The 15,000-nt window shown below is 54.5% G+C and overlaps 2 protein-coding genes across 2 annotated transcripts in view; both read left to right on the top strand.

Annotated features, from left to right (window-relative positions):
* The window catches only part of LOC116937795 (MAP kinase-activating death domain protein-like), an 81,559-nt gene extending 70,137 nt beyond the window's left edge, over positions 1–11,422 (top strand). Inside the window, exon 11 of the mRNA XM_076058900.1 lies at positions 11,405–11,422. Within this exon, the coding sequence (XP_075915015.1) occupies positions 11,405–11,422 (18 nt within the window). The remainder of the gene's footprint in view (positions 1–11,404) is intronic.
* LOC116937453 (uncharacterized) overlaps positions 7,994–15,000 on the top strand; it is an 11,952-nt gene continuing 4,945 nt past the window's right edge. The window contains exons 1-2 of the mRNA XM_032944555.2: positions 7,994–8,136; positions 11,405–13,141. Coding sequence (XP_032800446.2) covers positions 12,191–13,141 — 951 coding nt within the window. The 5' untranslated portion in view covers positions 7,994–8,136; positions 11,405–12,190. The remainder of the gene's footprint in view (positions 8,137–11,404; positions 13,142–15,000) is intronic.

The raw sequence follows: 15,000 nt of genomic DNA, 5'->3' as shown, positions 1-15,000 counted from the left end.
GAGATTGATGGGGGGGGGAGGGGGGGCGAGAGGGTGAGAGCGAGAGGGGGAGAGAGAGAGAGAGTTCAGATGCGTGTTTCTTGGGAGAGACAAAGGCGGCCGGGCGTGGTGGCTGATACCCACACACCATCTCTGTGTGTGTGTCACAGCCGCGGCAGTCTTCATAGGCACTGCTACTCGCTACTAACAGCACGTGCCCAGAGCGGATGTTAAGGCCACACTGGGCGATGTGAACCACCGTGAAACGTGACTCGAGGGGCTTATCTCCACTGCTGGATGGAAATCAATACGGTGGAGGTGGTGGTTCTACCCTACGTGCGATATCTAATCCATAGACTCACCACACAGAGTCACAGACTCATCACACAGAGAGTCACAGACTCATCACACAGAGACCCACAGACTCACCACACAGAGACGCACAGACTCACCACACAGAGACGCACAGACTCACCACACAGAGACCCACAGACTCACCACACAGAGACCCACAGACTCACCACACAGAGACGCACAGACTCATCACACAGAGACCCACAGACTCATCACACAGAGACCCACAGACTCACCACACAGAGACCCACAGACTCACCACACAGAGACCCACAGACTCACCACACAGAGACCCACAGACTCACCACACAGAGACCCACAGACTCACCACACAGAGACCCACAGACTCACCACACAGAGACCCACAGACTCACCACACAGAGACCCACAGACTCACCACACAGAGACCCACAGACTCACCACACAGAGACGCACAGATTCATCACACAGAGGCCCACAGACTCACCACACAGAGACCCACAGACTCGCTACACAGAGACCCACAGACTCACCACACAGAGACCCATAGATTCACCACACAGCCACCCACAGACTCACCACACAGAGACCCACATACTCACCACACAGAGACCCACAGACTCACCACTCACAGAGACCCACAGACTCACCACACAGAGACCCACAGACTCACCACACTGAGACCCACACAGAGACCCACACAGAGACCCACAGACTCACCACACAGAGACCCACAGACTCATCACACAGAGACCCACAGACTCATCACACAGAGACCCACAGACTCATCACACAGAGACCCACAGACTCACCACACAGAGACCCACAGACTCACCACACAGAGACCCACAGACTCACCACACAGAGACCCACAGACTCACCACACAGAGACCCACAGACTCACCACACAGAGACCCACCGACTCACCACTCACAGAGACCCACACAGAGACTCGATCTCTCTGTGTGGTCACTCGCTCGCCAGGCAAGGCTATTTCCGAGGCCGAATCGTTAACTGAAGACTTCCTAATTGACCGACGCATAGACAAAGCACACAGACAAAGGTCCCCCGTTTAGTCCACGCAGCCTGTAGGGGCAAGTGCTGTCAGTAGCGAACAGCAGCAGCAGCGCCTATGAAGGTGGCACACACAGAAGGGGTGGGTGGCCAGCTCCACCACGCCCGGCCGCCTTTGTCTCTCCCCCTGTGCTAGCGATGTTTACTACTACACACCGCACCAGGTACTCATTTGAGGCTGAGTCGACCTAGGGGAGGCCCAGGACCGGTTCAAGTAATCGTCACTGGCGATGTTGGCAGTGAGCGGGAATCGAACTCGGGTGACCAGGTTCATAGCGCAGCGTAGCGCTAACCACTACACCCACCGCTCTCTACACACACACAGACACACACACAGACAGACACACAGACACACACACAGACACATACACAGACACACACATACAGATACACATACACACACAGACACACAGACACACACACACAGACACACAGATACACAGACACACACACACACACAGACACACACACACACACAGACACACAGATATACAGACACACACACACAGACACACACACAGACACACACACACACAGACACACACACAGACACACACACACAGACACATACACAGATACACACAGACACACACACACAGACGCACACACAGATACACACACAGAGACACACACACACAGACACACACACACAAAGACACACACACGGACACACACACACACACCGACATACACACAGACACACACACAGATACACACACAGAGACACACACACACAGACACACACACAGACACACACACGTGCGTGTGTACCTGTGTGTGTGTGTATCTGTGTGTGAGTCTGTGTGTGTGTGTGAGTCTGTGTGTGTCTGTGTGTCTGTGTGTGTGTATCTGTGTGTGTGTATCTGTGTGTGAGTCTGTCTGTGTTTGAGTCTGTGAGTGAGTGTGTCTGTGTGTGTGTGTCTGTGTGTGTGTGTGTCTATCTGTGTGTGTGTCTGTGTGTGAGTCTGTGTTTGAGTCTGTGAGTGTGTATGGGGAGCGGTGGGTGTAGTGGTTAGCGCTACGCTACGAACCTGGCGACTCGAGTTCGATTCCCGCTCACGGCCAACACCGCCTGTGACGATTATCTGAACCGGTCCTGGGCCTCCCCTAGGTCGACTCAGCCACAACTGAGTACCTGGTGCGGTGTGTAGTGAACATCGCTAGCACTGGGGGAGAGACAAAGGCGGTCGGGCGTGGTGGTGCTGGCCACCCATCCTCTCCTGCCCTGTCCTTCAGAGGCGTTCGCTGAGCACTTTCCCCGGGAAGTCTATCAAGGCTATAGGGGGATCTTTGTCTTGTGGAGCGACGGTGTCGTAACCCCGCAGTGCCAGGCTAGGTACACCACTGGGCAGCTGGAGGCAGTCGTCATCCAGCAGCAACGGAGGGCGGAGGAGCGACGCTCACAACAACGAGCGGAGCGCCGGGTGGCTAAAGCACAGCGAGTTGGCACAGTAGGGGGCACAGGTGGTGCATCAGCCAGTCATCTCAGTCGGATCGACCCGTGGCACCTGCTGGGTCTGCCCCGTCACCTTCCGGTGCACCTAGGCTGGTACAGCAGTCAACTCATGGTACCTGGGTTAGGGTAGGTGAGTGGTCGACGGGATGTGTGGTGAGTGGGTGAGTTAGTGGGTGAGTGAGTGGGTCGGTGAGTGGATGAGTAAGTGGGTGAGTGAGTGGGTGAGTGGGTGAGTGGGTTGGTGAGTGGATGAGTGACTGGGTGAGTAAGTGGGTGGGTGAGTGGGTGAGTTAGTGGGTAGTTTGTAGGCTAGGTGAGTGAATGATTGGGTAGGCGAGTAGGCGAGTGGGTGAGTGGGTAAGTGGGTGAGTGGGAGAGTGATTGGTTGGGTGAGTGAGTACGTGAGTGCGTGAGTGAGTTGGTGAGTGAGTGGGTGAGTAAGTGGGTGAGTGAGTGGGTGAGTAAGTGGGTGAGTGAGTGGGTGAGAAAGTTGGTGAGTGAGTGGGTTGGTGAGTGGATGAGTGAGTGGGTGAGTGGGTGAGTAGGTGAGTAAGTGGGTGAGTGGGAGAGTGATTGGGAGAGTGATTGGTTGGGTGAGTAAGTTGGTGAGTGAGTGCGTGAGTAAGTGGGTGAGTAAGTGGGTGAGTGAGTGGGTGAGTAAGTGAGTGAGTGGGTGAGTAAGCGGGTGAGTAAGTGGGTGAGTGGGTGAGTGAGTGGGAGAGTGATTGGTTGGGTGAGTGAGTAGGTGAGTGAGTGGGTCGGTGAGTGAATGAGTGAGTGGGTGAGTAAGTGGGTGAGTGGGTGAGTTAATGGGTAGTTTGGTGGCTAGGTGAGTGAATGATTGAGTAGGCGAGTGGGTGAGTAAGTGCGTGAGTGGGAGAGTGATTGCGAGAGTGATTGGTCGGGTGAGCAAGTTCGTGAGTGCGTGAGTGAGTGGGTGAGTGCGTGGGTCGGTGAGTGGATAAGTAAGTGGGTGAGTGAGTGGGTGAGTTAGTGGGTGAGTAAGTAGGTGAGTACGTGGATGAGTGGGTGAGTAAGTGGGTGAGTGGGAGAGTGATTGGGAGAGTTATTGGTTGGGTGAGTAAGTAGGTGAGTGAGTGCGTGAGTGACTGGGTGAGTGAGTGGGTGAGTGGGTGGGTGAGTGGGTGAGTGGGTTGGTGAGTGGGTAATGGGAGTGGGTGAGTAGGTGATTCACTTGGTGAATGAGTGAGTGAGTGGCTGGATGAGTGGGTGATTGAGTGAGTGAATGGGCGAGTGAGTGGGTGGGTGAGTGAGTGAGTGGGTGAGTGAGTGTGCGAGTGAGTTGGTGAGTGAGTGAGTGAGTGACAAGGTGAGTGAGTGAGTGAGAGAGTGAGTGGGTGAGTGTATGAGTGAGTGAGTGAGTGACAAGGTGAGTGAGTGAGTGAGTTGGTGAGTGACAAGGTGAGTGAGTGAGTGAGTTGGTGAGTAAGTGAGTGAGTGGGTGAGTGAGTGAGTGAGTGACAAGGTGAGTGAGTGAGTGAGTTGGTGAGTGACAAGGTGAGTGAGTGAGTGAGTTGGTGAGTAAGTGAGTGAGTGGGTGAGTTGGTGAGTGATTGACTTGGTGAGTGAGTGAGTTGGTAGTGAGTTGGTGAGTGAGTTGGTGAGTCAATGGCTAAATCAGCTGTCGCTTACAAATCCAAAATTTGCGCCTCTGCGGGGGAGAGCGGGGACGGGAGATCAAGTTTCATCTCGTCACAACTCCTCGTCCCTCTCCAAATCCCGTCCGCACTCACTCACCCACACACTCACTCACTCACCCACACACTCACTCACCCACTCACTCACTCACACACACACTCACTCACACACTCACTCACTCACTCACTCACTCACTCACTCACCCACACACTCACTCACACACCCACTCACTCACCCACTCACTCACTCACACACACACTCACTCACCCACACACTCACTCACTCACACACTCACCCACTCACTCACTCACACACCCACACACTCACTCACCCACTCACTCACTCACACACACACACTCACCCACCCACTCACTCACTCACCCACACACTCACTCACTCACACACACTCACTCACCCACTCACCCACACACTCACTCACTCACCCACTCACACACTCACTCACCCACTCACTCACCCACTCACCCACACACTCACTCACCCACTCACTCACCCACACACTCACTCACTCACCCACTCACTCACTCACACACTCACTCACCCACACACTCACCCACACACTCACTCACACACCCACTCACTCACCCACCCACTCACTCACTCACCCACACACTCACTCACACACCCACTCACTCACCCACTCACTCACTCACTCACACACACACTCACTCACCCACACACTCACCCACACACTCACCCACACACTCACTCACCCACTCACTCACTCACACACTCACTCACCCACACACTCATTCACACACTCACTCACCCACACACTCACCCACTCACTCACTCACTCACCCACTCACTCACTCACCCACACACTCACCCACTCACTCACTCACTCACACACTCACTCACTCACCCACACACTCACCCACACACTCACCCACACACTCACTCACCCACTCACTCACTCACACACACACTCACTCACACACACACTCACCCACTCACTCACACACCCACACACTCACTCACACACCCACTCACTCACCCACTCACTCACTCACACACACACTCACTCACACACACACTCACCCACTCACTCACCCACACACTCACCCACACACTCACACACACTCACCCACTCACTAACCCACTTACTCACCCACTCACCCACTCACTAACCCACTCACCCACTCACTAACCCACTCACCCACTCACTCACCCACCCACTCACTAACCCACTCACCCACTTACTCACCCACCCACCCACTTACTCACCCACTCACCCACTTGGTCACCCACTCACCCACTTACTCACCCACCCACCCACCCACTCACTCACCCACCCACCCACTCACTAACCCACTCACCCACTTACTCACCCACCCACTCACTCACCCACCCACCCACTCACACACTCACTCACCCACCCACCCACTCACTCACCCACCCACTCACTCACCCACCCACCCACTCACACACTCACTCACTCACCCACTCACCCACCCACTCACCCACCCACTCACCCACCCACTCACTCACTCACCCACTCACTCACCCACTCACTAACCCACCCACCCACTCACTAACCCACCCACCCACTCACTCACCCACTTACTCACCCACTCACTCACTCACTCACCCACTTACTCACCCACTCACTCACTCACCCACTTACTCACCCACTCACTAACCCACTCACCCACTTACTCACCCACTCACTCACTCACTCACCCACTTACTCACCCACTTACTCACCCACTCACCCACTCACCCACTTACTCACCCACTCACTAACCCACCCACCCACTCACTCACCCACTCACCCACTTACTCACCCACTCACCCGTGTCCCACTAAAACACTTCTCACCCAACAAAACCATCTACACCCACCACGTGTCTCGTCTCGTCCCTGGGGAGGGGGGGGGGGCTTTGAGATGTTCCCCCGGGTCAAGGGCCCCCCCCTCCTCCCCCCACCCCCCACCTCCTCCCCCCACCCCCCCACCTCCTCCCCCCACCCCCTCCTCCACGTGGGTGATGCCGCTTGGAGCTGCAGACATCGGCGCTACTGCTGTTCGCCACACGCACTGCACTTGCCCCCAAGCAGTCGAGGCTACACGGGGGATCTTTGTCTTTGTTGCTGTACGCGTGAGTGAGTGAGTGAGTGTGTTGGTGAGTGAGTGTGTGTTAGTGAGTAGGCGTGTTAGTGAGTTTGTGAGTGTGTTAGTGAGTAGGTGTGTTAGTGAGTTTGTGAGTGTGTTAGTGAGTAGGTGTGTTAGTGAGTTTGTGAGTGTGTTAGTGAGTAGGTGTGTTAGTGAGTTTGTGAGTGTGTTAGTGAGTAGGTGTGTTAGTGAGTGTGTTGGTGAGTGTGTGTTAGTGAGTAGGCGTTAGTGAGTTTGTGAGTGTGTTAGTGAGTAGGCGTTAGTGAGTTTGTGAGTGTGTTAGTGAGTAGGTGTGTTAGTGAGTTTGTGCGTGTGTTAGTGAGTAGGCGTTAGTGAGTTTGTGAGTGTGTTAGTGAGTAGGTGTGTTAGTGAGTTTGTGAGTGTGTTAGTGAGTAGGTGTGTTAGTGAGTTTGTGAGTGTGTTAGTGAGTAGGTGTGTTGGTGAGTGAGTGTGTGTTAGTGAGTAGGCGTTAGTGAGTTTGTGAGTGTGTTAGTGAGTACGTGTTAGTGAGTGTGTTGGTGAGTGTGTGTTAGTGAGTAGGTGTGTTAGTGAGTTTGTGAGTGTGTTAGTGGGTAGGTGTGTTAGTGAGTGAGTGGGTGTGTTAGTGAGTACGTATGTTAGTGAGTGTGTTGGTGAGTGAGTGGGTAGGTGTGTTAGTGAGTGAGTGGGTGAGTGAGTGAGTGAGTGTGTGGGTGAGTAGCTGAATGAATGGGTGAGTGAGTGAGTGTGTTGGTGAGTGAGTGTGTGTTAGTGAGTAGGCGTTAGTGAGTTTGTGAGTGTGTTAGTGAGTAGGTCTGTTAGTGAGTTTGTGAGTGTGTTAGTGGGTAGGTGTTAGTGAGTTTGTGAGTGTGTTAGTGAGTAGGTGTGTTAGTGAGTTTGTGAGTGTGTTAGTGAGTACGTATGTTAGTGAGTGAGTGGGTGAGTGAGTGGGTGAGTGAGTGAGTGGGTGTGTGAGTGAGTGTGTGGGTGAGTTAGTGAGTGAGTGTGTGAGTGTGTGTGTGTGCCTGTGGGGAGCGGTGGCGCAGTGGTTAGCACTCACGGCCACCACCACCTTCCACTCGAGTGAGAGCCAATTCACAAACCAATCCGGGACTGTACCTCGCCTAGGTCGGCTCAGCCTTAAACAACCTGCCGGTGACGCGTGTCAAACCCGGCCTTAGCATGAGTTGCTGCTGTTCGCGACAGCACTTGCCCCTGCAGCCCTGCTTGAGCCTACCTAGGCTCCCTGCGTCTTTGTGTGTAGTTGTCGGTGGGCGTGGCTACGCTAACGACGCCCCGCCCCGAACTCCGCCCACGCCCCGCCCACTCCTCCGCCCCTGCCCCCGCCCAGAAAAGTTTTTAAAAATAAATAAATGGTGAGTAAACACGTGCCGTGATTGGCTGCCGAGTCGTATAACTTGGAGTCTGAAGGCTGTTCGCTGCTGCTTGACTGCGTGGATTGGAGATTGGACAGCCGTGGATCTTAGCAGATTGTCAGCTGCCGATTTGGAAAGTCGGCGGGCAGGTAAATCACCCACTCACACACTCAGTCACTCACTCACTCACACACTCACCCACTCACTCACTCAATCACCCACTCACCCACTCATTCACTCACACATTCATTCACTCACTCACCCATTCATTCACTCACTCACCCACTCACTCACACACTCAGTCACTCACTCACTCACCCACTCACTCACCCACTCACTCACCCACTCACTCAATCACCCACTCATTCACTCACCCACTCACTCACTCACCCACTCACTCACTCAGTCACTCATTCACTCACCCACTCATTCACTCACCCACCCACTCACTCACCCACTCACTCACTCAGTCACTCATTCACTCACCCACTCATTCACTCACCCACCCACTCACTCACTCACTCACCCACTCACACACTCAGTCACTCACTCACCCACTCACTCACTCACTCACCCACTCACTCACTCACCCACTCACTCAATCACCCACTCACCCACTCACCCACCCACTCACACACTCACCCACTCACTCACCCACTCACACACTCACTCACCCACTCACTCACTCATTCACCCACTCACTCACTCACCCACTCACTCACTCACTCACCCACTCACTCAACCACTCACCCACTCACTCACCCACTCACCCACTCACCCACTCACTCACCCACTCACACACTCAGTAACTCATTCACTCACCCACTCACTCACTCACCCACTCACTCACTCACTCACCCACTCACTCACTCACCCACTCACTCACTCACTCACCCACTCACTCACTCACCCACTCACTCACCCACTCACTCACTCACCCACCCACTCACTTACCCACTCACCCACTCACTCACCCACTCACTCACTCACTCACCCACTCACTCACTCACTCACCAACTCACTCACTCACTCACACACTCACTCACTCACCCACTCACTCAGTCACTCATTCACTCACCCACTCACTCAGTCACTCATTCACTCACCCACTCATTGACTCACCCACTCATTCACTCACCCATTCATTCACTCACTCACCCATTCATTCACTCACTCACCCACTCACTCACTCACCCACTCACTCATTCACTCACCCACTCACTCACTCACACACTCAGTCACTCATTCACTCACCCACTCACTCACCCACTCACTCACCCACTCACACACTCAGTCACTCATTCACTCACCCACCCACTCACTCACCCACTCACTCACTCACCCACTCATTCACTCACCCACTCATTCACTCACCCACTCACTCACCCACTCACTCACTCACCCACTCATTCACTCACCCACTCATTCACTCACCCACTCACCCACTCACTCACCCACTCACTCACTCACTCACCCACTCACTCACTCACCCACTCACTCACTCACTCACCCACTCACTCACTCAATCACCCACTCACCCACTCATTCACTCACCCATTCATTCACTCACCCACACACTCACTCACCCACTCACTCACTCACCCACTCACTCAATCACCCACTCACCCACTCATTCACTCACCCATTCATTCACTCACTCACCCATTCATTCACTCACTCACTCACCCACTCACTCACCCACTCACTCAATCACCCACTCACCCACTCATTCACTCACCCATTCATTCACCCACTCACTCACCCACTCACTCACTCACTCACCCACTCACTCATTCACTCACCCACTCATTCATCCACTCACTCACTCACCCACCCGGTCACTCACTCGCTCACCCACTCACTCACTCACTCACCGACTCATTCACTCATTCCTCCACCCACTCACTCACTCGCCCATTCATTCAGCCACTCACTCACCCACTCATTCACCCACTCACTCGCTCCCTCATTCGCTCACCCACTCAATCACTCACTCGTCCATTCATTAATTCACCTGCTCACTCACTCACTCGCTCACCCACCCGCTCACTCACTTGCTCACCCACACGCTCACTCACTCGTCCATTCATTCATTCACCCGCTCACTCACTCACTCACCCACTCATTCACTCACTCATTCTCCCACTCACTCGCTCACCCACCCCCTTCACTCACTCGTCCTTTGATTCATTCACCCGCTCACTCACCCACTCACTCACTCACCCATTCATTCACCCACTCACCCATTCACTCACTCACCCACTCACTCATTCATCCACCCGCTCACTCACTCACTCATTCATTCACCCACTCACTCACCCACTCACTCACCCACTCACTCGCTCACCCACCCGCTCACTCACTCGTCCATTCATTCATTCACCCGCTCTCTCACCCACTCACTCACCCGCTCACTCACCCACTCAATCACTCACTCACCCACTCACCCGCCCACTCACTCGCCCACTCACTCGCTCACTCACTCACCCACACACTCACTCACTCACTCGCTCATTCACTCACTCACTCATTCACTCACCCACACATTCATTCACCCACTCACTCACTCACCCATTCGTTACTGCTAGCGACTGCACACCACTCACTCACCCGCTCACTCACCCACTCACTCACTCACCCACTCACTCACTCACTCACCCACTCACCCGCCCACTCACTCGCTCACTCACCCACTCACTCACTCACTCACCCACTCACTCACTCACCCACTCACTCACTCGCTCACTCACTCGCTCACTCACTCGCTCACCCACTCACCCACTCACTCACCCACTCACCCGCCCATTCACTCACCCACTCACTCATCCACCCGCTCACTCACTCGCTCACTCACCCACTCACCCATTCGTTACTGCTAGCGACTGCACACCACTCAATCACCCGCTCACTCACCCACTCACTCACTCACCCACTCACCCGCCCACTCACTCGCCCACTCACTCGCTCACCCACTCGCTCACTCACTCACCTACTCACCCGCTCACTCACTCACTCGCTCACTCACCCACTCACCCATTCGTTACTGCTAGCGACTGCACAGCACTCACTCACCCGCTCACTCACCCACTCACTCACTCACCCACTCACCCGCCCACTCACCCGCCCACTCACTCGCTCACCCACTCACTCACTCACTCACCCACTCACCCGCCCACTCACTCACCCACTCACTCACCCACTCACTCACCCATTCACTCACCCACACACTCACTCACCCACTCACCCACTCACTCATCTACCTGCTCACTCACTCGCTCACTCACCCGCTCACTCACCCACTCACCCATTCGTTACTGCTAGCGACTGCACAGCACTTGCCCCTGCAGCCCTGCCAGAGGCTGTCCGAGGGCACCTTTATCTGTGTCTAACCACTGATCTGCGTTGCTTGTGTTCCAGGTTGCACGCCCACCGTGAACGGGAGGCATCCACAAACTCCTCGAGAGAAGCTCGGCGCTCCGGACACTTCAACGCCGGCCGCAACACAATTGGGTCGCAAGCAACTTCGGTTGAGAGCAACGAAAGTCGTTGGGGCGACTGAAGTCGAAGGCAATCTGAAGAAGTCGACGGCAAACTGAAGAAGTTGAACACAACTGAAGAAGTTGAACGCAACTGAAGTCGAAAGGTGGAAGGCAAACTGAAAAAGTTGAACGCAACTGTAAGAAGTTGAACGCAACTTAAGTCGAAGGCAAACTGAAGTCGAAAGGTCGAACGCAACTGAAGAAGTCAAAGGTACACTGAAGTTGAACGCAACTGAAGTTGAACGCAACTGAAGAAGTTGAACGCAACTGAAGAAGTTGAACGCAACTGAAGAAGTTGAACGCAACTGTAAAAAGTTGAACGCAACTGAAGAAGTTGAACGCAACTGAAGAAGTTGAACGCAACTTAAGTGGAAGGCACACTGAAGTTGAACGCAAACTGAAGTCGAAAGATCGAACGCAACTGAAAGAAGTCAAACGCAAACTGAAGAAGTCAAACGCAAACTGAAGTTGAACGCAACTGTAAGAAGTTGAACACAACTGAAGAAGTCAAACGCAAACTGAAGTCGAACGCAAACTGAAGTTGAACTCAACTGAAGTCGAGGCAACCAACCTCCCCCCCCGAGTTCAGGGCAACTCGTGACGGCCATCGTGGTGGTGGTGGTGGTGGTGGCGGCGAGGTCGTCCCTGGCGGTGGACGCAGACGATGGAGGTGATGGAGGGGTCGACCCCGTTCAACTTTGCCCTGTGCGGCGGCGTTGCCGGCAACTTCTACGCGCCGGGGGTGGACGACTGCTCCATGTCTCCGTTCGACTCCGTGGAGGTGGACTTCCTGGAGAACTTTGACCCGGGGCGACAGCAGGAGCAGCAGCAGCAGCAGCAGCAGCAGCAGCTCCTGTCGACTCTCCACCACCACCACCACAACCACCACCATCAACAACAACATCAACAACATCAACAACAACATCAACAACAACAACAACAACACGAGCAGCAGCAGCAGCAGCATCATCAGCACGTGCAACAGTTGCAGCTTGAGCAGCAGAATCAGAATCAGAATCAGCAGAATCAGAATCAGCAGCAGCAGCTCATCAGTAACACGATCAGCATCAGCAGCGGCATCAGCGGCAAGAAGATTTCGAAAGATCTCTGCGGCAGAGCCAGACGCTGCGGCGGCGGCCATGACGATGACGTCGGCGATGACGACGTCGTCGGCGATGACGACGACGTCAGCGACGACGTCATCGACGCCATCGACGACGACCACGACCACGTGCGGGCGCCCAGCTGCGTCGCTTCGCAGCAGCGCTCGGGCGCCTGCTTGCTGTGGGCCTGCCGGGCGTGCAAGCGCAAGACGAGCTCGGCGGAGAGGCGGCGCGCGGCCACGGTGCGCGAGCGGCGCCGCCTGCGGAGGGTCAACGAGGCCTTCGAGACGCTCAAGCGGTTCACGTCGGCAAACCCCGGCCAGCGGCTCGCCAAGGTGGAGATCCTGCGGAACGCCATCGGCTACATCGAGAACCTGCAGGGGATGCTCCGTGGGCAGGACGAGGTGTACTATGGTGGTGGTGGTGGAGGTGGAGGTGGTGGTGGTGGCGGTGGTGGTGGAGCGATGGAGTCAGAAGGGTCAAGTCCGAGGTCGAACTATTCGGATGGAGCGGTGAGTTTGGGGTGGTTGGTGGTGGTGTGCGTTGTGGTGGTGGTGGTGGTGGTGGAGGTGGTGGTGGTGGTGATGTTGGTGGTGGTGATGGTGGTGGTGATCTTGGTGGTGGTGGTGGTGATGGTGGTGCTGATGGTGGTGTCGGCGGTGGTGGTGTTGATGGTGGTGATGGTGGTGGTGGAGGAGGTGATGATGTTGGTGGTGGTAGTGATGTTGGTGATGGTGGTGGTGATCGGGATGATGAGTTTGATGGCGGTGGTGATGGTGGTGATGGTGGTGATGGTGGTGATGGTGGTGATGATGGTGGTGGTGATGGTGTTGGTAATGGTGGTGGTGGTGGTGATGGTCGTGGTAATGGTGGTGATGGTGGTGGTGATGGTGGTGGTGATGGTTGTGGTGGAGGTGGCGGTGGTTGTGGTGATGGTGGTGATGGTGGTGGTGATGGTGGTGATGGTGGTGGTGATGGTGGTGATGTTAGTGGTGGTGATTGTGGAGGTGATGGTGGTGGTGATTTTGATCGTGGTGTTGCTGATGATGGTGGTGATGATACTTTCGATGGTGGTGGTGTTGATGGTGATAACGGTAACGGTGGTAGTGGTGGTGATGATGTTTGTGGTGGTGGTGGTGGTGGTAATGGTGGTGGTGGTGGTGGTGATGATGGTGGTGGTGATGGTGGTGGTGATGGTGGTGATGGTGATGGTGGTGGTGATGGTGGTGGTGATGGTGGTGGTGATGGTGGTGATGATGGTGGTGGTGATGGTGGTGATGGTGATGGTGGTGATGGTGGTGATGGTGGTGATGGTGGTGGTGATGGTGGTGGTGATGGTGGTGATGGTGGTGATGATGGTGGTGGTGATGGTGGTGGTGGTGATGGTGGTGGTGATGGTGGTGGTGATGGTGGTGATGATGGTGGTGGTGATGGTGGTGATGATGGTGGTGGTGATGGTGGTGATGGTGATGGTGGTGATGGTGGTGTGCGTTGTGTCGGCGGTGGTAGTGGTGGTGGTGATAGTGGTGGTGGTGTGCGTGGTGTCGGTGGTGATGATGGTGTTGGTGGTGGTTGTGGTGATGGTGGTGTGCGTGGTGTCGGCAGTTGTGGTGGTTGTGATGTTGGTGATGGTGATGGTGATCGGGATAATGATTTTGATGGCGGTGGTGATGGTGCTGATGTTGGTGGTGGTGATGGTGGTGGTGATGGTGATGGTGGTGATGGTGGTGATGTTGGTGGTGGTGATGGTGGTGATGTTGGTGGTGGTGATGGTGGTGGTGATGGTGGTGGTGATAGTGGTGGTGGTAGTGATGGTGGTGGTGATAGTGGTGATGTTGGTGGTGATCGTGGAGGTTGTGGTGATGGTGGTGATGTTGGTGGTGGTGATCGTGGAGGTGATGGTGGTGGTGATTTTGATCGTTGTGTTGCTGATGATGGTGGTGATGATACTTTCGATGGTGGTGGTGTTGATGGTGGTGGTGTTGGTGATGTTTGTGGTGGTGGTGGTATTGGTAATGGTGGTGGTGGTGGTGGTGATGATGGTGGTGGTGTTGATGATGATGGTGGTGGTGATGATGATAACGGTAATAGTGGTAGTGGTGGTGATGATGTTTGTGGTGGTGGTGGTGGTGGTGGTGGTAATGGTGGTGGTGGTGGTGGTGATAGCGATGATGATTTTGATGATGACGATGTTGCTGATGATGTTGCTGATGATGACGATGTTGCTGATGATGACGATGTTGCTGATGATGATGTTGCTGATGATGATGTTGCTGATGATGATGATGCTGATGATGTTGCTGATGATGACGATGTTGCTAATGATGATGATGTTGCTGATAATGATGTTGTTGCTGCTGATGATGTTGCT

Source organism: Petromyzon marinus (assembly GCF_048934315.1).
Source record: "Petromyzon marinus isolate PM22_M1 ecotype Great Lakes invasive population chromosome 80 unlocalized genomic scaffold, UKy_Petmar_22M1.pri1.0 chr80_unloc.2, whole genome shotgun sequence".
NCBI lineage: Eukaryota > Metazoa > Chordata > Hyperoartia > Petromyzontiformes > Petromyzontidae > Petromyzon > Petromyzon marinus.
Note: the sequence above shows the minus strand (reverse complement) of the source record. Positions and strands in the feature narration are given on the sequence as shown.